Source organism: Leucopleurus acutus (assembly GCF_964270905.1).
Source record: "Leucopleurus acutus genome assembly, chromosome: 11".
NCBI classification, from domain to species: Eukaryota; Metazoa; Chordata; class Mammalia; order Artiodactyla; family Delphinidae; genus Leucopleurus; species Leucopleurus acutus.
In genome coordinates this window covers 39,341,784-39,363,917 of record NC_139152.1, presented here as the reverse complement: position 1 = coordinate 39,363,917, position 22,134 = coordinate 39,341,784, and the positions used below count along the sequence as shown (strand labels likewise).

Here is a 22,134-nt window from a genome sequence, read left to right as displayed (position 1 = left end):
TCTTTCTCCAGCCTCTTGCGACTCTCTCTGCCTTCCTCGCCTCTCTCGGTCCGCCTCGCCCTCCCCATCTCCCCATCACGCCCCCCGGCCCCTCCCTAGCCTTGAGGCCCAGGGACTGGGTTTGGGGGGCCTCCCAGCCTGGGCTAGGGGCCCCGAGTGGAAGACAGTGGTGCAGACGGCCCCTCGAGCTCCGACGGTCCCGAGGGCCTGAGCAGAGTCAGCTGGGGCTTAAAACCCCCTCCAGGCCCAAACCCCAAGTCCCGCCCAGGTAACGCCATGCCCCCTCCTCTGACCGGGGGGCAGGCGCGATGCTGCCGGCAGAGTGCTGGCCAGTTGCGGGCTGGTGATATGGACTGAAGCTGGGAAGGAGAAGTCGTGCCGGGACTGGGGGACACGGGAGGCCTTGCTTTTCTGGGCGGCGGGGCAGTGGGGCGGCAGCGCCGTCTGCCCAGCTCCCTGCCCCTGGGGTCCTGGCCGTGGGGTGGGCACCGCCCCCCGGGCCCTGGCTGCTGTGGGAGGCCTAGGATGATGCGGGCCCTGACTCTGGCCCCCGCAGGTGGATACCGACACCATCTGGAACGAGCTGCACTCCTCCAACGCGGCCCGCTGGGCTGCCGGCAGCGTCACTGACCTCGCCTTCAAAGTGGCTTCCCGAGAGCTAAAGGTAGGAGTTTCGAGTGGAGGGTGGGCAAGCCACGGAGGAAGGAGGCAGAGGATGGGGTAGCGGGGAAGGCCAGACCCGACACCCAGCATCACATTCCTCTTGGATATCACCACAGGGTTTCGAAAGGGAAATTGAGAGCTCTGGGGACCAAGATGAGATCTGAACCCTAGGCTCCTGTTACCTGGTGGGGAAGCAAGCCACTGTGCCCCTGGGCCTGTGGTCTCTAAGAGAGACAGGGTCACGATCATCCAGGATCGGTTAACACAGACCCACTGTGGACCGTGGGCAAGTTGCAGGGCCTCTCGGGAGCCCCGTGCGTTGGCAGAGTGCCTGTTGGTGATGCTGAGGGTTTACAGACCGGGTTGGCGCTCATTTGCTCATTTGCTGTGGGCTGGGCACCTTACGGGGGCTTGTGCCGAGCCCCCCCCCCCCCGGCCTGCTGTTTAGGAGCTCACAGCCCAAGTCCTGGCTCCACCATCTGCAACCAGGCAACTTTGCACATGTTGTTAGACCCGCGGAAGCTCCAGGTTTCTGCTGTCTGTAAACCAGATATAATAACAGTGTTTATCTTATGAAGATTAGATAACGTTTACCTCAGAGAGCTGTGAGGATGAAATCCAGCATTTACCCAGTGCTTAGCACAGTGCCAGGCACATAGATTTTGCCCAACAAATAACAGCTGTTGTGATTCCAAAGTGGTAACAGCCAGGAGCCACCAGGGTGGGAGGTTCTGTGTTCACGGCCCGGGGGTCAGCACAGGGCCCTTGATACCCAGCCTGGTCAGGGTCAGTCACACTGGCAGCTGTTGCCCTGTGGTCCCTTCTCGGGGGAGGAGCCTGGGGATGGGGTGGGCGGGGGCAGGTTCATGGAGGCGTGGGTCAGAGGTCTGGCTCTTCGGTTGACGAGCATTCTTTCTGTTTCCAGAACGGTTTTGCTGTGGTTCGGCCCCCAGGACACCATGCAGACCATTCCACAGCCATGTAAGGCCTGGGGGAGGCCTGGGTGGGCTGAGGTAGGGGCAGGCCCTCAAGGCCCTCCTGTTGGGATGTTCCCCCTCCTTCCTCTGAGCCTTCTGGGGCTGGGCCGGGCCAGAGGCAGGTGGAAGGGGTGCGGCACGGGAGGGAATGGGCTGGCACGACCTCTCTTTTCCTTCCAGGGGCTTCTGCTTCTTCAACTCAGTGGCTATCGCCTGCCGGCAGCTGCAACAACAGGGCAAGGCCAGCAAGATCCTCATCGTGGACTGGGTGGGTCCCGGGTCCTGGCCCCGTCAGGTCCGAGAGGCCTGTGGAAAGAGCCCTGAGCCTGGCGTTAGGAGACATGGCTTAACGTCCTGCCTAGTTCCGCATTAGCCTCCCCAAGCCTCGGTTCCCCCACTGTGTAAAACGGGGGAAATGCGGTGAGGATAATGCCCCCATCACGGGGCTGTTGGGAGGCCCAGAGGAGATGGTATATGGAAAGGCCTCAGCTCCCACAGGGCAGGGGCCATTGGAATGCCGTCTTCTGGCCTCTGTTGGCTTCTTTCTGCAGATCTGATCATTTCTGCCTTTCTCCTGCAGGTAGTGACAGTACCAGTAATAACACATAACATCAACATACCACTAATCGCATCCAGACACTGATGGTTTCACGCCTCCTATATTTAACCCTGACTCTGACCTGGTTTACAGATGAGGAAAGTGAGCACAGAGGGGTTAGGTAACTTGCACACAGCTCTACACCTCCTCAGTCCTGAGACTGTGATTTGAACCGAGGCCTGTTAGCTCTGGAGCACGGCCTCGTGCTCTACTTTGCACTGACATCTGCTTATGGGACATTCCTACACAGAATGGAGGAGAGTGGAGGAACTTTCCACACTTGCGCCCACGCATGGTCCTGTGAGTTACCATGGCTCTCCCTGGAGGGGTGGCGCTGGGCCTCATGGTCCGGCCCCTCTGCAGCGGAGCATGGTTTCCATCACTTGCATCACTCCATGACCTTGGGCAAGACACAGTAGCGAGAGTTCCTGACATGTGTGACCCTGGACTCTTCCCTCTCCTGGCACTGACCCTCCCCTGGCACGCACTCTTTCCTCCCCTTCAGGGTTTCGTGTTATTGCTACTCCCTCCTAGCGTGCTCTGTACACATCTATACATACAGGGGGAGACTGAGGCTCAGAGAGTGCCCGTGGGTCACGCAACAGTTTCGCTCTAGGAGCCCCCATGTTCTCACCCCCAGTCTCGACTCCTGACCCTCAGAATGGTCACCGACCTTGAAACCTTTCCAACCTGCCCCAGTCTCCATGTCTCTGCTTTCAGACCTGCCCTAATCCGCTGCCCGTCTCCCTGCACAGGACGTTCACCATGGCAACGGCACACAGCAGACCTTCTACCAGGACCCCAGCGTGCTCTACATCTCCCTTCATCGCCACGACGATGGCAACTTCTTCCCAGGCAGTGGGGCTGTAGATGAGGTAACCACACCTTCCTGCTCCACTGACTCTCCCTTGTGGCCCTTACTCGGCCCCTGTCACAACTAGCTGTGTGATCTGGGCAGACTGTTTAGCTGCTCTGAGCCTCAGTTTCTCCATCTGGAAGTGAAGAGGCAGGATGAGCTGGTCTTGCAGCACTGACATCCTGGGATCGCTCTCTTGGGACTCTGCTCTCCTCACGTCTCTCTTGCCTCCTGTTTTCCAGGTGGGAGCTGGCAGCGGTGAGGGCTTCAATGTCAATGTGGCCTGGGCTGGAGGTCTGGACCCCCCAGTGGGGGATCCTGAGTACCTGGCCGCCTTCAGGTAAGTGCTCTGGGGACCCAGAGGAGGCCTGGCCCAGCAAGGCCACCCTCTCGTCCCCTTTTCCAACAGCACCAGGTTGGAGGCGATCAGGTGGTTGGTCAGCCTGTCCTCATCCAATTACTAGACATTATAAGCCAGCCCCGGAGTGGGTCTATGGACTGAGACAAGCAAAGGGAAAGGCACTGTTACACTGGCCTCTAGGGGCCTCCAGTCCCTGTGGGAAGACAGGAAACACGGAATGAAAGGTCAAAGGGTGCTTTATATTATAAAGTTTATAATGTCACACGTTACCAAGAGCCAGTGTTGACCTGAGTGCGGGGAGATGGGCAGGGTGGAGCGAGCAGCTCTGCACAGGAACTGAGAAACTTAAATTGTGGAGAAAGAGGGAGAGCAAGCAGGTGATGTCCGTATTGGGGGAGTTGCTTAAGAAAGGCCATTCTAGAAGAGGGACTTTGCTCAGGGTCCCTTATATCTTTCACTCTGAGGGTTCCTATACTCCATTTGGAAAAAGAGAACCCTGGAAGTAGGTCTCCATATACTTTTCTAGAGTGTTCTCGATGAGAGCTAATTCTGTGGGAGCCCTGGGCTGGGGTTCCTGGCATCTGTGTGCCCAGAGCCCGGGGCCTTGAAGGACACCAAAATAGACCCCCGAGTCGGGTGAGGGATGGAGGGAGGCAGCTGTGAGGGGCCAGCGGGGGCAGAGGACGAGAATGGATCTGGTGGCCCAGGACCTCAGAGGGAGTCCGTCGCCCTGGTCAGCTCTCAGGTGACGAGTGGTGAGGTGTGGCCAACTCAGTCCTAAGTGGGTGGCAGCTAAGTGCTGAGTGTTTCCAGTGTTTCCCTGAGGCTTAGTGACCTGCCCCTTCCCGAGGCCCTGCCCACCGCACCTCCCGAAACACACACAGACACACCCACACGCCCACTCCTCTTTCATTCCCTCGGGTGCCTTCCGGCCTCTCGCCAGTGAAGCGCCCTGGGTGGCTGAGTCCTTAGGCTGTACCAGGGACATGGGTGGCCAGCCAAGGTCAAGGAAGTCAGAGGCATCTGCTCATCCTGCTGGGAGAGTGGGTGTCTAGGAGTCCTGAGAGCAGGGTGCCCCCAGTAGAGTTGGTGGGAGAGGGCTGGCGGGGCCCTTGGCCTCTGCCCCTGGCAGCCCTGCACAGCGTGGTGAGCCCCCCTTCTGCCCACACAGGATAGTCGTGATGCCCATCGCCCGGGAGTTCTCTCCGGACCTGGTCCTGGTGTCAGCTGGGTTTGATGCTGCCGAGGGTCACCCACCCCCACTGGGCGGCTACCACGTTTCCGCCAAATGTAAGGAGGGCCCAACCCAGGGGGCAGGTGTAGGGAGTGAAGGCTAGGCCGGGAGGGGCGGCACAGCCCAAGGCTAGGGGGAGGTGGCAGTGGCTGGCCCAGGGCCCCAGCACAGACCAGGTCAGTTCACTGTGGGTGGCCTAAGTCACACCCAGGGGGCTTAAGTCCCGTAGACCTGGAAGCTCAGTCACAGGACTCCTCCCACCCCAGCTGTGTCCTTCCCAGGCTGGGCTGGCAGCTTCTCCTGGGGGGGCAGTGGGGAGGAGCAGTGTTCTCAGAACAGAGGGAGCCCACTCAGCCCCCTGGGCCATGGGGCCTGGAGGACAGAGAGGAATATGGTGTGTCTTAGCGAAAAAGACATGGGCTGGAGTCCATGCCCTGGGTTCCGGTCCTAGCCCTGCCACTTACTAGCTGCCCTTAACCTCGCTGAGCCTTCAGTGAGGCATACTAATGGGATTTACAGGGGATTCCGTGTGAAAGCACTTGGGAAGGTAGAGACTTCTGCATGAGTCACTCTTTCTAAGGGAGGAGTCAAGCAGGGAGTTACCAGAGGTAGAGAGGGCCCCCCTCTCCTCCACCGCTGCCCCCCAACCCTCCTCGCGCAACCGTCTAGGTTTTGGGTACATGACGCAGCAGCTGATGAGCCTGGCGGGAGGCGCGGTGGTGCTGGCCTTGGAGGGTGGCCACGATCTCACAGCCATCTGTGACGCCTCTGAGGCCTGTGTGGCTGCTCTTCTAGGCAACAAGGTGAGGAGCCTGCCCCTGATCCGTGCGTTCGGTGGGGCAGGGCGTCTGGCTCTCCCAGGAGTGCCCCAGGGAGCAGGTAGACAGGGCGCCTCCCTGAGGGCATGCAGATGGGCGGGGTGGGGGTGGCCAGGCCTGGGATGAGGGGAGCGGCGTGGATGCCTCTTCCCCAGGTCAGGCGTAGGGCCAGCGTCCCCTGCCCTAGGTAGAGCCGGGAGCACGTGCCTATTTGCGCTTGGAAAGCGGGGGCCCGGGGGTGGGAGAGAGCTGGGCCTGGGGGTCCCTGAGAGGTGGGTGACTGATGTACTCTTTGCTTCTGTAGGTGGATCCCCTCTCAGAAGAAGGCTGGAAACAGAAACCCAACCTCAATGCCATCCGCTCTCTGGAAGCTGTGATCCGGGTGCACAGTGAGTATGGACAGAGGACACTGCTGACCCCTGACTCGGGAGAAACCTGGGGCTCTGCTGCCCCCAGTGACCAGGGCTCCAGGTCTTCCAGCACCAGCCAGGCCAGGGGTGCTGCTGCTCTGGAGTAGGCTTCCTATAAAGTACCCCACGATAATGGGAAGCAGCCCCCCCCCCCCCCACCATGAGTGGATACCCTCGGAGCCCTCCAGACGGACCCAGTGGGGACCAGGCAGGACTGGCCTCCCATCCCCAGCTGCTGCCCTAGGCCAGGGCCCTGCCCACAGCAACACTCGGGCCCTGTTTGTGGAAGTGCTGGTTCCCACCCTAACCCTCAAACCTGGCCGCAGGAGCTCTGGGTGCTTTCGGGGCTGAGTCTTAGATTAACCCCACATTTGGAAAGCACTTTAAATTTTCAGCTTCAGCTCAGCATCTGTGGAGCCCTTTATGTAAAGACCCGTGATCTATGCCAGGGATACAAAAATGAACAAAATAGATTTCCCACATCCAGGCTCCGTAGGGCTGTTGTACATGACAGTGCAGCTGCTGCAGGTACTCGGTGTGGAGCCCTCCCACTGGGCCAGGCTCCGGGCCCGGCATGTTCCGTGGACATTATTTCTCGCCACAGCAGGCAGGACGGTCGTGCCCATGGTCTAGATGGGGCAGTGGGAGTCCAGGGTGGTAAGTGGCTTGCCAACAGCCAGACAGAGTGGCCGCGGTGTTGGTCACCTCTCCCGGCACTGTGTCCTCTGGCCTCCCGTGCCTGTGCTGCGCTGAGCGTTGCCAGGGGCTACGTGTGAGGGGGACCCTGGGCTCCAGCAGGCCGGGGCTCAGGGCTCCTTGAGGTCACCATGACACAGACCCCATCTAGGGGAAGGGAGGCCCTAATGGGGCACTTAGGAACCCCACACCCATGGGAATGGGTTAGCAGTGGCCTTTCAGCCAGAGGCGTGTGGGACTGGCTTGGACCTCTGCGAGGGCCCCTCGCTGCCACGCTGAATCCGCACTGCTCACCCTGTCAGGGCTTCGGGGGCCGAGTCAGGGAGGGTGTTGCACTGAGGGTGGAGGCAGGTGAGAGCTGACCCCACACCGAGGACGCGTCCGCTACTCCTGGGCCTGAGATGTGCAGCCTCAGGACCAGTCTAGGATGCGTGGTGGGCAGGAGGAGGGCCTTGTGCCCCCAGCCCTTTCTGACTCGGCTTCTTACCCAGGTGAATACTGGGGCTGCATGCAGCGCCTGGCCTCCTGTCCAGACTCCTGGGTGCCCAGGGTGCCAGGGGCCGATGCAGAAGTGGAGGCAGTAACTGCACTGGCATCCCTCTCCGTGGGCATCCTGACTGAAGAGCGGTAATGCCAGACCCCTGGCTCACAGCCCCTCCAGCCCCTCGGACCCTCCCAACCTGCAGAGCCCAGGCTCCAGCCCAGCCACCACGGCCTTCTCGGGCTTCCTGGGAAGCTGGGCTCAGGCCTTTCCCCTGGCTCTTCAGCAGCACCCCCGCCTTTCCCTCCCCCAGGACCTCAGAGCAGCTGGTGGAGGAGGAAGAACCCATGAATCTTTAGGCTACAGGACGGATCTGCCCCCTGCCGCGCCCCGCCCCGCCCTGCCCTTCGGACCTGGTTCTCTTCCAACCTCTGGCAACAGTACCCGTTCCCGGGGTCTTCAGAGATCCTTCGGGCAGGTAGTCGGGGCCAGAGAACAGCCTCTTGACAGTCACCCCAAGGAGCCTGGGAAGGCCCCTGGGTCTAGCATAGGGACCAAAGAAGACCCTGACAGGAGGCTGGCTGCGTAGGCAGCCGGGCCCCAGTAGGGCTCTCCCCGAAGCACAGTCTACCCCTCTGGGGTCTGGGCCCCTAGCTGGGCCCCCGATCCTCAGGCCTGCACAGAGGAGGACTGGCACAGCCGGGCCCGCTCACAACCACTATTCCTGGTTCTGTAGACCCCCGACTTTGCACACAGCCCCAGGCTCCACACAGAAATGTGAACTCGGCCTCCGCCAGAGTGGCCCTTCCTAGGCTCTGGGGGAGGGAGGATGGGTAGCAGGGGCAAAGGGGTCCCATGTCCCTGCGTGCAGGGGGAGTCCCTCCTCTCCTGCTTCCTCAGATGACTCTGGAAGCTTCCTCCCCACCACTGGGCAGTGAGACAGACCTCCCTCTGAGAGCAGTCGTCGGCAGGCCTCCCATCTGGTCCCTGCCCCTGCCAGAGGCCACCTGCGTCAGCCATCTCAGGGCTCTGGTGCAGCAGACAGGTGCTCCTGGAGTTCTTTGCTTCCTGATCCAATGGTGCCAAACCCTTCATCTCCCCTCAGAAGCACAGCATGACCCCCAGGGACCCCTCAGTAGTCACCACCCCCCTCCGTGAGCCTTCTCCTTCTGGGGTCTCCCCCACCCCAGCTGACTCCTGCCCTACATAGGACTAGCTTGGCTGACGGGAAAGGGGGTGGGAGAGTGAATGGAAGACATGGGGGAGGGGAGGCTGCCCTGGCAAAGACTTCGAGGCTTCTGGGGTCCAGGCCTGGGGCCAAGAAGGAAAGTATTTGTGTGTGCGTGTGTGTGCGTGTGCGTGTGTGTGTGAGAGAGAGAGAGAGAGAGAGAGAGAGAGAGAGAGAGAGACAGTAAGAGGAGGGTTTGTTTGTGTGTGCACATGAGTGTGTCTTCCCGAGGACCACCATGCCCTGTGTACGTATGCATGTTTTTGTAAAAAAGAAAAAAAAATGGAAAAAAAATCTGAACAATAAATGTTTTATTTGCTTTAAAGGTTCATGTGAAAGGGCCTCCGGGGGTTGAGGGGTGGGCAGCGGGCCTACAGCTACACAGCACAGCCTGTGCCTGATTCACTGTGGAAGAGAAGGGACAGGTGGGGCCGTGGGGCAGCCCCCCTCCGGCGCCTTGGCCTCCTGTGGCCGCTGCCTTGCGGGAAGAATCCATTCTGAACACACCCTGGCTGCCCCCGCCTGCCCCACCTCTGGGTAGTGAAGAGGCGGCAGCTCTGGGCTGAGTCCGTAGACAGAGGGCCCGTAAGGGCGTGGGGAACATGGATGCCTGCAGACCCGGCTCGCTAAGGCTCCCCTAGAGAGTCCTGAATCAGACCTACCTGGGTTCAGGTCCCAGCTGGGAGCTCAGGTAAGTCACGTCACCTCCTGGGGCCTCTGTTTATCAGTTAAAGGCTCCCGAAATAGACACTGTTTGGTTCCTTCCTGCTCTAATGTACCATGACTTCTTCAGCATCTGCTGAGCCTAGAAGGGAAGAACGGGCGAGACAGCAGGCCTGGGCGAGCTCATCCAGTGGCGCCTGTCTTCATGGTTCCGAGGCGGCCAGGCTTCTTCAGCCAGCAGAAGGAGAGGCCTCATCACCTCCGACCTGGGCCCAAGCCCTCACAGCCTGGAGAATACGAGGGGAAGCACGTTCATCCCCTTCCCATCTGTCCTGGCCTCTTGGGGCGATAGGCACTCAATCCCACAGACGTTGCTGAGACTGTGCCCCGGGGCATCCTCGCCCTGGCTGGGGGGTTTGCTGAGGGGGCTGGAGGAAGAGAGCTGAACTGTGGGTTCCCCCATGCCAAGTGGGACCAGAGGGAGAGGGTCCCCTCTGAGCTAAGGAAATGGCTTGATGAGATGACTGGAGACCCCCATTCCCACCCACCGCTCCCATAGTCCGACATAAGAAAGCACCAGAGGCTAGCTGATACAAATGGCTGCTGTATTTCTGCTAAAGTGACAGTGACACAGATAAGGCAAAGAGCTGAGGGGCAGGACACATCAGGTGGGAAAGGGGTAGACCGTGCAAAATGACAACCTAAGACAAAAAGATGGATGGAGCCCTTCCCTTCCGAGTTAGGTGAGCCCTTGGGCCAGTGTATAGGCAGTAAAGCAGATTTTGTCCTTCAGAAGGGAGATTTTAAAAGAGAAAAGCTCTAGGTGAAGGGCAGGGGCAGGAGTGGGGGAGGCATCTCGGGGCCAGGGGCAATCTGGGTGCCATGAGGGGCAGGCATGAGAAGGCCAAGTGGAAATGATGGGCTGGAGGTGCCTGGCACAGGTTTGAGGGTTCCTTCTAGCCCACCCCGTGCTGCCCCCTTCCCCAAAGCCCTTCAGGGGGCAGAAGCACCTTCCCCAAGACCCTTAGTCTGGCCTCATTTGGGGCGTCCTGCTCTGGGGTGTGTGGTGAAGGGGAGGACGGCTCTAGCATACTCATGGGAACCACCTCTGCGAGGAACAGGGTGGGTGGAGAGAGGGACACTGAACTCCCCTCGGGTCCCCAGGCCTTGGGAAAAGAGAAGCAAGTGTCACCATCCCTGGGACCAATGAGTTCAGCTACCTGACTCTTGGGGGACAACAAGATGCGGGTGCTGGGGTAAGGGGCTGAGAAGTCTCTACTAGAGATCCCTTACCTGACCTGACCTCCCCAGGGTCCCGTCCCACCTGAGGGAGAGTGTCTAGGGCAGCAGGGACCCCTGCCCCCAGGCACAGGTCAAGGCCCCACTGCCCTACCCCTTGCCTGTTGCCCTGGCCCTACTTAGAAAGATTGCCCACTGAGTGCTAAGAAAATAGATGCACTTGAAAAGGTCTAAAGCTGCCCTCCAGTCACGCTGATGAGCAACACGGCAGGACCCCTTTCCACGGCACCCAGGGTTCCCCCCAAGGGGACAGGACAGCTCCCAGGGAGACCACCGTCCTCCTGCTGTATACTTTCTGCCCCGGTTCTGGGGTTCCCAGGGGGTGTACAGGCCCGCCTGATGTCTCAGAGGCTGAGTCCAGGTCCTGAGGACCACCAGGGTGCGGAGACCTCATCGCTCAGGTCAGAAATCGCTGAGGATGCTGATGTCGGCAAAGTCAGCCCGGTAGCGGTGGGCATAGAGGCTGAGCAGGAAGGCCCACTTGAAGGAGATGAAGCTCCACACGCAGGAGAGGTAGTAGCTGTTGGGGTCTGTGAGGCCTGCAGGGGAGAGGAACCCAACCGTGACTTGAGAGGACCTTGCCCTTGACCCTAGCCACCATGCCACAAGCCCCGGGCCATCCTTCCCCACAACCTCCAACAGAGGCTGAACTGAGCCAGTGGAGAGATCAGGTGTGGTACAGGTTTCAGAGCATTCAGAGTTTGCAGGCAGGAAGCAGTGGGGATGAGGGTTGGCTAATCACAGGGCTGTATCATCCGCTCTGCTGCTGTGACACTGACCCTAGGCCACTGCCTTCCAATGTGCTTCAGCATCAGAGCGAGCAGGAAGAGCCTCTGGCTACTTGCAGACTGAAGCCACCAGGGGGCGCTCCCATACCCTCCGCTGGAGGCTAAAAAGGGCGGCTAACCACACACTCCTGGGTGCTGAATGCAGCACACACTTCCCACGCGTTTCATTGATCCCTTCCAACCCAGGGGCGGGGATGGGGGGCGTCCATTCTCCCCACTTTTACAACGAGAAAACTCGGGCACAGGGAGGTTAAGTGGTCTGTCCAGTCCCTTGGACGTAAGTGTTGAACCCAGGACAGGAATCCCGGGCTTCCTGAGTGCTCCACCCACCGGCCCTCCCACGCCCTCCCTTTGTGGAGGGACACCTTACTCTGGTGTCCGGTGACGGCCAGCACAAGGAAGGTGCAGAAAGTGGCGACAGAGACGGCCGAGAAGAGGACGCCCACGAAGAAGAAGCCACGCAGCCCCTTGAGCCACGTCCTCCAGTAATCCTGCATGTACATCACGTGCGTCACCAGGACCCACAGCGCTAGCACACCTGCCGGGAGAGACGGCTCAGGCAGCGCCCCTCTCCTCACCTGCCGACCCCCCAGAGCCCTGCAGGTCCCCCAGGCCAGGCTCTTCGCATAATAACAGTAGTGTTGGCCTTTTCACTCTCCCGGTAAAGTGGAGTTTGCTGGAGGCCGCGTGGCCTGTGATACGAAGAGGATGTGAACGCAAAAGCAGCTAGGAGAATCTGGCTGCCTTTTACTAAGCCACACATTAACGAGATCTGCAAAAAATATAAAACTATGTCATTCTTCTCCCTAATTTTTTTGCTTTGGAAAACCTGAATACTTCTTACAAAAAAATGTTACTTATGTTAACACAATGTTGTTATTATTATTATTTTTTGTGGTACACGGGCCTCTCTCTGTCGTGGCCTCTCCCGTTGCGGAGCACAGGCTCCGGACGCGCAGGCTCAGCGGCCACGGCTCACGGGCCCAGCCGCTCTGCGCCATGTGGGATCTTCCCGGACCGGGGCATGAACCCGGCAGGCGGACTCTCAACCACTGCACCACCAGGGAAGCCCACAATGTTATTTTTAATATTACTTTAAAATGCTTAAAACTGTTCTCAGTTTTAATTTCTAATACAGTCCATATCGATAGATATAACCCACATAAACAAAATTTCCTTCGGGTCTCACCACTTTTTAAAGAGTGTAAAGGGGTCCTAAAGTCAGAAAGTTTGAGGACTGCTGCAGCCCAGCCTGCTTTCCGGGGACTCCCCACTCCCCACCCTGGGGGCCACAGCTGTGAGAAGCATTCCTCCCGCCCTGATGCTTCTGCTCTCCCAGCCTTCAGAGGCCACCACCGTAACGTCGCAAGGCCTCTGGCTGAGCTCTTGGCAGTGGGGCTCTTCCCAAATTCCATGTATTGGTTTTATGGGATGGGGAGGCCCAGTGGTTAAAACCCCCAGGGCCACCCAGTACCCAAGTGGCCTTCTTCTTGCCCTTGGCCAGACTCCATTTTATTAATTTCCTTTTTAGGCCACACCACGAGGCATGCGGAGTCTAAGTTCCCTGACCAGGGATCAACCCGTGCTCCCTGAAGTGGAAGTGCAGAGTCTTAACCACTGGAACGCCAGGGAAGTCCCCTAGCCAGACTCCATTTTACTAAGTCGTTTGCTGAAAGGGCAGGCCAGATGCCCCCAGCCGGTCCTGGGCCTGCCCTCTGGGCCCGACTGGGCAGTTCCCCTACGATGCCAGCTGCCGCTCAGACAATACAATGAATGCCCTCTGTGCCGGGCCGTGCCTGCCGCCGCAGCCCAGAGAGTGGAGCAAATAGTAGTTCCGTTGGCAAGGGTCCAGGGCAGGGCCGCAGGGTCCTGACAAGGGACGAATGAGGGACAAGGCAGAGCCAGCTGCAAGCTGTCCACCTGTGTGTAGACCGCTGGATCCTAGGAGTCAGGAGGCCCTTCAAAAAGTGAGCCGCACACGCGCACGCAGAGGAGCACGGGAAGGCTGGGGAAAGTGGTCAGCTCTGGCACGGGAGAGAAGGAAGAGAAGGTGACGGGGGATCGGGGTGGGAGAGTGCTTTGACTGAATCTGTGACGTTTTACTTTTCTAGGCTGAATGGTAAGAATGAGGGAGTTCACTAAATTGCCTATCCTTTTTTACTTGCCTGCAATATTTCATAATGTTTTTTTAAGTTGGGGGAAAATCAAAAGGCAGGGGGGAATGTCATCACAGATCCCTGCTCTGATTACCGGCTCAGAAGCTGTCACAATTCAGGCAGCCTGGCAAGGGCCAGAAAACCACGAGACTGCCAACCAGGAGACCTGGGCCTGGCACCGATGTGCTGCTCGTGACTCTCAGAGCCTCGGCGCTTCCACATCTGCAAGTGGGGGAGCCCAATGGTCCCGCCAGCCTGGAAACGGTGACCCAGGGCTCCCTGCTAGTGAGGACTCAGCTCTGCCAACACCTGCCGCTTCCCTTCCCACGCTGTTTGACCCACGCTCTCCCAGCTCTGCCCTTGCCCACCCTCAGCCTTCCTCAGGGGCTGGGGGCCTGGAACATGGGTCCCTCCAGCCCTGGGATCAGGGTGAGGCAAGACAAGCTTGTCTCTGTCCCTGCCTAGGCAGGAAGTGGGAGCAGGCCAGAGGTGGACAGAATAACAATCCCCCGGCTTCAGCTTAACATCTTCCGTGATCCGGATGGACGGTGTGCTAGCCACCTTTTCCAGAAGTGTTTCCCAGTCCTCTCACACAGGTCCTAAGTGTTCACTGGGGGAGCTGTTTGGTTTCTTAAAGGGCCCGCGGAAGGAAGCGTATCGTCACTGAGCACATCCAAGGAACCGTCAGATGGGTACCTTTGCGACCGCTCCACTTGCCCTCTATCTACTCACTATGCCATGGAGGGGCTGAGATAGATGGCTCTCAGACGCTTTACCACTCAAAGAGTCTAGAAGCCAGCTTAGGGGAAAAATAAGGTCAGAGCAATTCCCCCGTGACTCAGCAATTTCTAGGTTAGGAAGTGTTGAAATAGGGGCCTGTGGGATGCCCTCTCTTAGTCCACTGGCCACGCTCCAGTGGTGCCCCCAGGACACCCCCCCCACACACACACATCCATGTACCAAAAAGGGCTGAGCAGAAGAGGAAGATGGCCATTTTGGGTGCGCCAGGCCCCAGCTCTCTGTTAATAAGCAGACGCATCCTGCCCCACCTCTCACTTGCCCTGCACACAGCCCTGGCCTCCAGATAAACACAGGCCACATCTGGAAGCAGGCCCCTCCCCACCGGCCCTGGCTCCCGCCTCTGTCCTTAGAAGGGGGATCTCCCCCAACTCCATCCAGGGGGTCAGTGAAGGAGCACAAGCCCCCCCCCCCCCCCCCCGCCGGTCCCTCCCACACCTCAGCCGTGCTCACTTCCCTGGGACACTCTGGACTCCAGGAAGCCTGGTCTGCATAACTCAGGGCAGAATGGACGGTTTCCCAGGCCCACCCGGATGCATGTCCACACCAGATCTCACCCCTCGCTCCACCCCACCTGCTTCAAGGAGCAGGGCTCTGCTCGGTGGCTCGGGGCTCAGAGCTGACAGGCCCAGGACAAGGAAGGCACACAGATGGTCAGTGAAAGTACCCCCAGTGGCTGGGCTGGAGGTGAGGGGCCAGGAGCCCAGGGGAGCTCACAGGGAAACAGACAAGTGAGCCACTACTCTCTGCCTCCACCCCTCCCCTCCACCCCTGTCCTTTCTCAGCTCATGGGGAAGAACACAGAGCTGGTTAGACTCCTGGGCAACTTTTCTATTCTTATTCTCTTTCCTCGGTCTACTAGACCTAGAGCAAGTCTTTTTCCCAAGCGTTCCCACAGCAAAACTATTTCTTCCACCTCTCCTCCAAGCCAGTTCTTCCCAGACGCACACCAGGATGGGAGAGACTGGGTCTCTACCCACGAACGTTTCTCCCAGGTCCCCAGGAAATCAACAGCCCCCAGCAGCCCCACCTGGCACACAGGGGAAGGAGCACGCTGGGGCTGCCCTCTGGTGACTCAGCAGTTTCTGGAAAATGCCAAGTCAGAAGCGGGGTATGCACCAATCTGCTGATGCTTCATCCCCAAAAGAGGAAGAGGCTGACTGGCTGCAGACCCTCTCGGCACCCATTCAGGGCGCAGAGGGTGTGTGGCCCTGGCAGCCCTCCCCCACCTGCCACACTGCCACCACCACCACCGTCACCAGGTGGCTTTGGTTCTGCGATGGCTGTCGGGGAGCTGCCAGGACCCTGCTCTAGCTGTTCGCTGCCCCAGCACCTCTTGCTGTGGGCGGCTCCACAGCTGGCCTGCCTCAGAGGCCAAGGGAAATCTGCAGGGAGGAAGAGAGGGCAGGGCTCAGGTCAGAGGGAAACCCTGGGACTCCCTGGAGCTGCCCCCCGACGGGCAGCTGAAAGATGGATGATTCGGGGAGAGGACATACAGCTGTAGCATCCCAGACCTGAACGGGGTCTCACACAACACCCCTGTCAGCAGAATCTCCTTCCATGCCTTACGGATGAGGAAACTGAGGCCCAGGGGGCATCGATGTGCCCATGGTCACACAGCTCGGTGGGGCTCACTCCACCAGGCCAGACTCCAACACACCCAGCTCTGATCCCAGGGGCAGCCCTCCCTCCTCACCGCCCACCAGCGCCCTCATCTCAAGTCTCATCAGGGCAACCCCTGGGCCTCGCCTGGAGAGTCACACCGCCTTCCTGAGGGGAAAGCAGCAGGCCGACAGGAAATGGGAAAGCACTGCAAAGACCAGAGAATCATAAGGAACATGGTGGGCGGTGGGGTGCAGCGGGGAAGGGAGTCAGGCGTCTGCTGATAACTGAGCAGAGGTGGGCAGGCTGGCCCCCTGGGAGGAACCACAGGTGGGGCATCTAGGCAGGCATGAGAGCAGCCCAGCCAGGCAACCACGTGCCCTTCCTCGGAGAACCCAAGTGCTCTGCCTGGCATTGCTTAGGCCGTGGTTACCTACACCCCTCTTACAGGGCAGAAGCCCCACCTCCCGTCCCTTCTTGACCCAGGTGTGGCACTCAGTAAGCTTTGGGGCCATGAGCAAATCTCGTTATTTTTAGTTAGTCCATTTAGGGCTCCTGTGGCAGAGGAGGTTAATTATGGAGTCAGATCATCCTGTGCAGAACTATGAACCTTACATGTATTTTTTCCCAGAGTGCTTTCCCCACACATATAATTTCATGTAGCTGTGTAGGTAAGCTATATAAATAGCTTATAAATAAATAGCTTATATATAAATATATTAAAAAATATATAAATAGCTTATATATAAATAGCTTATATATAAATAAAAAATAGCTTATATATAAATAAATATTTTAAAAATATATATATATATAAAATAGCTTATAAATAGCTTACACTAAGCCTCAGTTTAAGCCTGACCTGTAAAATGGACCCAATAATAATGCCTACTTCCTAGGACTAATGTAAGGATTAAATGAGATGATGAAAGCAGTTTGCTTAACACAGTGTCTGACACATAGGAAGCATTAAAAAAAAAAAGTTAGCAAGTAGAAATGATATGCTTCGTCTTCACACCAATTCTACAACACAGAGAGGTTAACAACATGCCCAAAGGTGCACAGCGAGTACAGAGCACCGGTAAGCACCAGACCTCCCCCAGCGCACTGACGTTCTCAACTCCGGTACAAGCCTCCTCTGGCCTCCTTGAGGCACAGAAAGGGCGGTCGGAGCCGCCCTTGGCCCAGGAGCCACAGCAGAAGAGTGGCAAAGAGACACCAACATGGTGGGAAAAAAAGTCGTTTCCATCAGATCCCTAGCGCGGTCCTCCGGGGCTCCGCTGAGGACTCCGCTGAGGACTCCGCTGGCGACTCCGTTGGCGGCGGACTCCACCCTGTTAGGAGGCACATGGGCTTCCCCGGGAACCCCCAGCCCTCCTTTCCACCTACTTCTTCTCTGCCCTCACCCAGTCCCCAGGGAAGGGGCGCGGATCCCCCAGCACAAGTGTGTGTGTGTGAAGACCGCCGGGTCTTCACACCTGGCTGCGCGAAGGAGGTGGCGAGAGCAGCGGGCGTGCAGGGAGGACGCTGTCACTGGGCCCAGGGTGGAGGGCGGACGGGCCAACCCGGGGGCGCCGGGGCTGGTGCAAATGACACATACGGGACGTCGGCGCCTCGGCCGGGCATTGAGTCCCTGAGGCCCCCCGAGGATGTCCAGGAGCCCGGGCCCGCGCGGGGCCTGCTCTGCCCACGACCAGTTTTGGGTAAACACCCCACCCGCTCCCCCGGGAAGCGCCGCCCGCGAGGAGCCTGCGGAGCAGCCGCCGGCTCCTCCCCGAAGCCGCGCGCCCGCGTCCGCGCGGCCGGAACCGGGACCAAGCGACCCCCGCGCGCCTCGCGGTACCTGCGAGCCCCCCCATGGCCGCGGTCCCCGGCTGTCTGTAGACCACCGTCCAGACGAGGAAGATGGAGAAGCCGGCCACAGAGCTGAGGCCGGAGTAGGCGGCGCGGAGGCCGAGCTGCAGGCGGGACGGGGCCATGGGGCTGCGGGCGCCGGGCGCAGAAGGCGAGCGTGGCCGGCGGTCACAGGTGCAGGGCCCACAGCAGGAGCCGGGAGCCGGGAGCCGGGGGCCGAGCCGTAGCCGCCGGCCGCCCGCGCTCCGCCCCCGGCCCGCCCCCTGCGCCGCCGGAACAGCGCCCTCCCCGGCCGGAGGCCGCCCGCGCCCGGAACCACAGTGGAGGGCGCGTCCTGGGCTTGGCCTTGAGTCCTCGGGCCCCTGATCATTTGGGGATGCCGCCTAAAAAGGCAGGTTCCGGGCTTCGTCCTCTGAGCTACAGGATATTTGGTCCCTGGCGGGACCCGGAAATGTACAGGTGTACAAGCCAGCTGCCGTGATTACTTTTAAAATTTATCACGTTCTCCTTTAAAATTTAAGATGTAAATTTCTCGTTAAAAATCAAGATATAAAAATTAAGATAGATGAAAGTACACAGTGAGTATGATTCCTTCCGCCCCTATCTATCCATCAGTTCCCTCCTCAGGGATTAAGCGATTCTCAGAAGATTCTTCTCATGGAACATCTGCCCCATCTTCTAACGTCAAACACCTCACCCTCAAGGACAGCTCCCTTCTCCCTTAATCTCCGCAAGCCTCGTCCTCCCACCCCAAATCTACCAAACATCACTCCCATCAGAATCAGACAATTCTAGGGTAGAGGCTGGAATCTATAGCAGGTGTATACTGAGCTCCCTCCGTGGGCCCAGTGCCACGCTGGGAGCCGGCAGGGAAAATCAAAAAACACAACACACGGAGCCCTCAAACACTTATAACCTAGTTGGGGAGGCCCGTCACATACTGGCACAAAGTAAGTAGCCAACATACCTTGTATTTATTGCTTTTCACTGCTGTAACAGAGTACCACAGATCTAGGGGCTTCAGACAACACACATTTATTATCCTACAGTTCTGTAGGTAGGTGTCCAAGAAAGGAACTCAGAGGGCTAAAGTCTAGGGGGTGGCAGGGCTGCCTTCCTTTCGGAGGCTCGAGGGGAAAATCTGTTGCTTTGCCTTTTCCAGCTTCTAGAGCTGCCCACATCCCTTGACTCCTGAAGGTCTTCCTTCATCTTCAAAGCAAACACACCCCTCGGACCTCTGCTTCTGTCACTACATCCTCTCCTTTTCTCCTGCCAACTCTGCTGCCTCCTTCTTTTCCCTTATAAGGACCCTTATGATTAAGAACCTGCATAATCCAGAATAATTTCCCCATCTCAAGATGCTTAACTTAATCACATCAGCAAAATCCTTTTTGCCATGTAAAGTAACGTATTCACAAATTCCGGGGATCAGGACATTGACATCTCGGGGGGCCATTATTCTGCGATCACATCTCTCTGGAATGTAATCTCCATGAATAGCGACTGTGCCTCTTTCATTCACACCAACACATAGAAGAGTTCACAGCACATAGTAGCCCTTTAGTAAACATTTGTCGAATAGATGAATGTGAGTGAATGAAGGTAAGAATAAATAACAATAAAGGGGATCATACACAAGAAATCTAGGCAGGACATGATTAATTGCCAAGCGAGCAATGTAAACCACATTTGCCTCACTTCAGAATAGTCTAGGGAGCTTCATTTTTTTTTAAAAAAAAAAAAAGACCCCCAGACTCCACCCCTGACAGTAAATTTGAATCTTGGGAGTATATATATATTTTTAATGAGAAGTGATTTTAATGAGGTGAGCTCGGCATCCAGCCCTCCTTTGGGAGCCACTGATGGAGAGAGTTAGTGCTGGCTGTTCAGAGGAGGGAGCGAGCCCTGTGGTCCAGAGTACACTGCCACGGATGGTTCCAGAGCTGGCTGGCAGGGATAACAGTCCTCCACGCAGTGGGAGCAGCCTGTGTGACAGCCCAGAAGGAAGAAATAACATGGCAGGTTCGGGAAACTGTAAGTAGTTTGTGGTCTGTGGGTGGAGTGATGGATTTTGAGGTTGGAAATGTTCTGAACATAAAGGGCCTTGCTTGTTCTGCTGAAAAGGCTTTCCCCTGTCTCTGTGAAGCCAGGGGAGAGAAGTAACAGTGCTGTGTTTTAGAAATGTGGCCAGGGTAATAGTGTGAGGGTGAACTTCCTTCGAAAGGACTAGAAAGCAGAGAGGTCATTCGGACAAATTCTTCACCTCCCTGTGCTTTAGGTACTCCGTCTGTAAAATGGGGACAGGGCACAGCTGTGATGTCTACTTCAACGTGTTATGATGAAGAGGCAGTGCTTAGAAGAGTGGCAAGTATGTAGCAGGTGCTTAAAAAATGTCGGCAAGTATGGTTAGTAGCAGCAGAAAGGTTGCCACGTGAGGAGAGCCTGAAAGGTGGTTCAGGCTGAGGCAGTGAGAATGGGGAAGAGGGGGCTGATTCAAGAAATATTTAAGCTATTTGAACCTTAAGGTCAGGTAGCAATTAATTAGCTGGGCAGACAGAAAGGAGGAGAGCAAAAATATTTATTATGAGTGCACATGTCAGGAGTATTGGAGAGGAGTTAACAAACTCGTTACACTGGAGAGGGAGGTTGTGCAAGAAAATAACGAGAGATAATTATGTAACAGTAGCTTGGGCCCAGGATGTAGGTTACCAGCAGGCTGACACTTTTTTTTTACATGTGGAAGCAATACGGAGCTGTTGAAGGATTTTATGTTCAGATGGGATCACCACTTACTGTGCGACCTGGGCAGTTTTCCCCTAACTCAGGAGAACTTTCTGCCAAGAGGAAAATATTCTATATCTGCCCTCTTCAGAATGGCAGCTACTAGTCACATGTGGCTGTGGAGTATTTGATATGTGCCTAGTATGACTGAAGAACTGAATTTTCAATTGATTTTAATTTAAATAGCCACACGTGGCTAGTGGCTACCATATTTGACAGCACAGGAGCTTCTCGGAACCTCTGTCGCTCCATCTGTGTAGTGGGAATGATGATACATCATCGGCTTGTTATAGCAATCGAGAGATATTGAGATACTGCAGTTAAAGCACTCAACACAGTAATTTGACAAATTATTATCACTGTTGTTGAAATTATTGTTATTATTGAACAGGGCTAGCATGACATAAACCATGCCTTAAGAAGATTATTTGGTATCCAAGTTGGATTTGATGGGAAAAGAAAATTGTAGAAGAGAAAGCGTTCACAAGGCTATTTCTGTGGTGAGATGTGGGATAATTGAGATCTTATCTGGAGAAAGGCCACGAGAAGGGAAAACATGGGAAGGTTATGAAGCTGCAAAGCACACTGGTATGCACCACGCATGCTCTTCTCCCCACATCAGCTTCCTTTCCAAGGTGCTTTCTGAGAGTGCACTCCCATCCCACCCCAAGACAGACACCACCGCCCACCCCACCCCCATCCCCAAGAGAGAGAGCCATTCTCCCTGCCTGTGACAGAGACCACCAGTGTTCACCATTAGCATCCTTCTTCTGGCACATGACCTACTAAATAGGAACTTTGAACACTTCCCAGCTTCCTTGCAGTTAAACTGATGCCATGAGAGTGAGTTCTGAGCAATGGAATCAAAGCAGAAGCAATGTGTGCCATTTCCAGGCTGGACCCATACAGTCTCCCACGCAGCCCTCATTCCCTCTTCCCATTCTGTGATGATTCTAGAGGCCACATGTTGAAGACAGCTGCGCCACATGGTGGAAAGAGCCTGGGACCCTTGAATGAATGAATGAACAGAACTGCCCACTCCATTCCCCAAACCTGCATCGGACTGTAATAGGAATGAAAAATACACCCTTTTCTTCGTGCTAAGCCACTGAGATTTTGGAGTCACTACAGCTAACCTCATTACCCTAATACACCATCCCTCATTCCATTTCAGGTCATGAAAACGTCTCTTATGTGGATAACCTGTCTGAACTACCAATCCCTCCGAAGTCACTTTTAAATTGGGCCCCACCGGTATTAAGACAGACTCCTGACTCCCAGCCACAGACACCTTGTCTCCTAAGACATTTCTTTCTCATTCCCCCAAAGCAGGCACATTCCAGACATAGATCTCCTCCCACAATGTTACATCAAGGGTACCCCTACCGAGCTATATGAGAGTTCATTGAGTTTCTTGGACGCGTGAGGGCTTCCTCCTCTCTGCTTCTTAATCCCCGCACAGAGGGACCTCTGATGTCCTTTGGGGTATATCCTTGTTTACTGCAGCTCCAGCCCCAAACCTAGGCACCAGTTGGTCCTCTCCTTCCTTTACCCCCTATGTGCAATTCATTAGCAAGTACGGTTGGGTCTGCCCTGTCCTTTCTCCCCAAGACACTGCTTAGTCCAGGCACCATCATCACCACCTCCCCACTTGCAGCAGCTCCCTACGTGGTCATCCTCTGCTCGTTCTTTCCCCTCCAATCCACTCTCCAGCCAGCAGCTGGAATAGTCTTTTAAAAATAACAACCAGAACATGGCACTCCCCTGCTTAAATCCCTCCAATAGATTCCATAGCAATTGGGGTAAATAAGTCAGCCGCCAACTCCAACTAGTCTCACCTCTGCCCATTTCACTTCAGGCACACTGGCCTT

At 56.8% G+C, this 22,134-nt stretch overlaps 2 protein-coding genes across 4 annotated transcripts in view; one reads left to right on the top strand and one right to left on the bottom strand.

Annotated features, from left to right (window-relative positions):
* Positions 1–8,427, top strand: part of HDAC7 (histone deacetylase 7) — a 35,227-nt gene extending 26,800 nt beyond the window's left edge. For all 3 annotated transcript variants that reach the window (XM_082849905.1, XM_082849904.1, XM_082849906.1), the window contains 10 exons: positions 557–664; positions 1,589–1,644; positions 1,821–1,908; positions 2,994–3,113; positions 3,337–3,434; positions 4,627–4,745; positions 5,359–5,492; positions 5,812–5,896; positions 7,105–7,240; positions 7,408–8,427. In XM_082849905.1, the coding sequence (XP_082706031.1) occupies positions 557–664; positions 1,589–1,644; positions 1,821–1,908; positions 2,994–3,113; positions 3,337–3,434; positions 4,627–4,745; positions 5,359–5,492; positions 5,812–5,896; positions 7,105–7,240; positions 7,408–7,453 (990 nt within the window). In that variant the 3' untranslated portion in view covers positions 7,454–8,427. The remainder of the gene's footprint in view (positions 1–556; positions 665–1,588; positions 1,645–1,820; positions 1,909–2,993; positions 3,114–3,336; positions 3,435–4,626; positions 4,746–5,358; positions 5,493–5,811; positions 5,897–7,104; positions 7,241–7,407) is intronic.
* A 1,162-nt stretch (positions 8,428–9,589) lies between these two features.
* SLC48A1 (solute carrier family 48 member 1) lies at positions 9,590–17,614 on the bottom strand. Its single transcript, XM_082849540.1, has 3 exons — positions 17,472–17,614; positions 11,443–11,610; positions 9,590–10,823 (listed from the first exon to the last, which is right to left on the bottom strand). Exons 1-3 carry the CDS (start codon positions 17,605–17,607, stop codon positions 10,687–10,689), a joined length of 441 nt encoding a protein of 146 aa, XP_082705666.1. The 5' UTR covers positions 17,608–17,614; the 3' UTR covers positions 9,590–10,686.
* Positions 17,615–22,134: the final 4,520 nt, after the last annotated feature.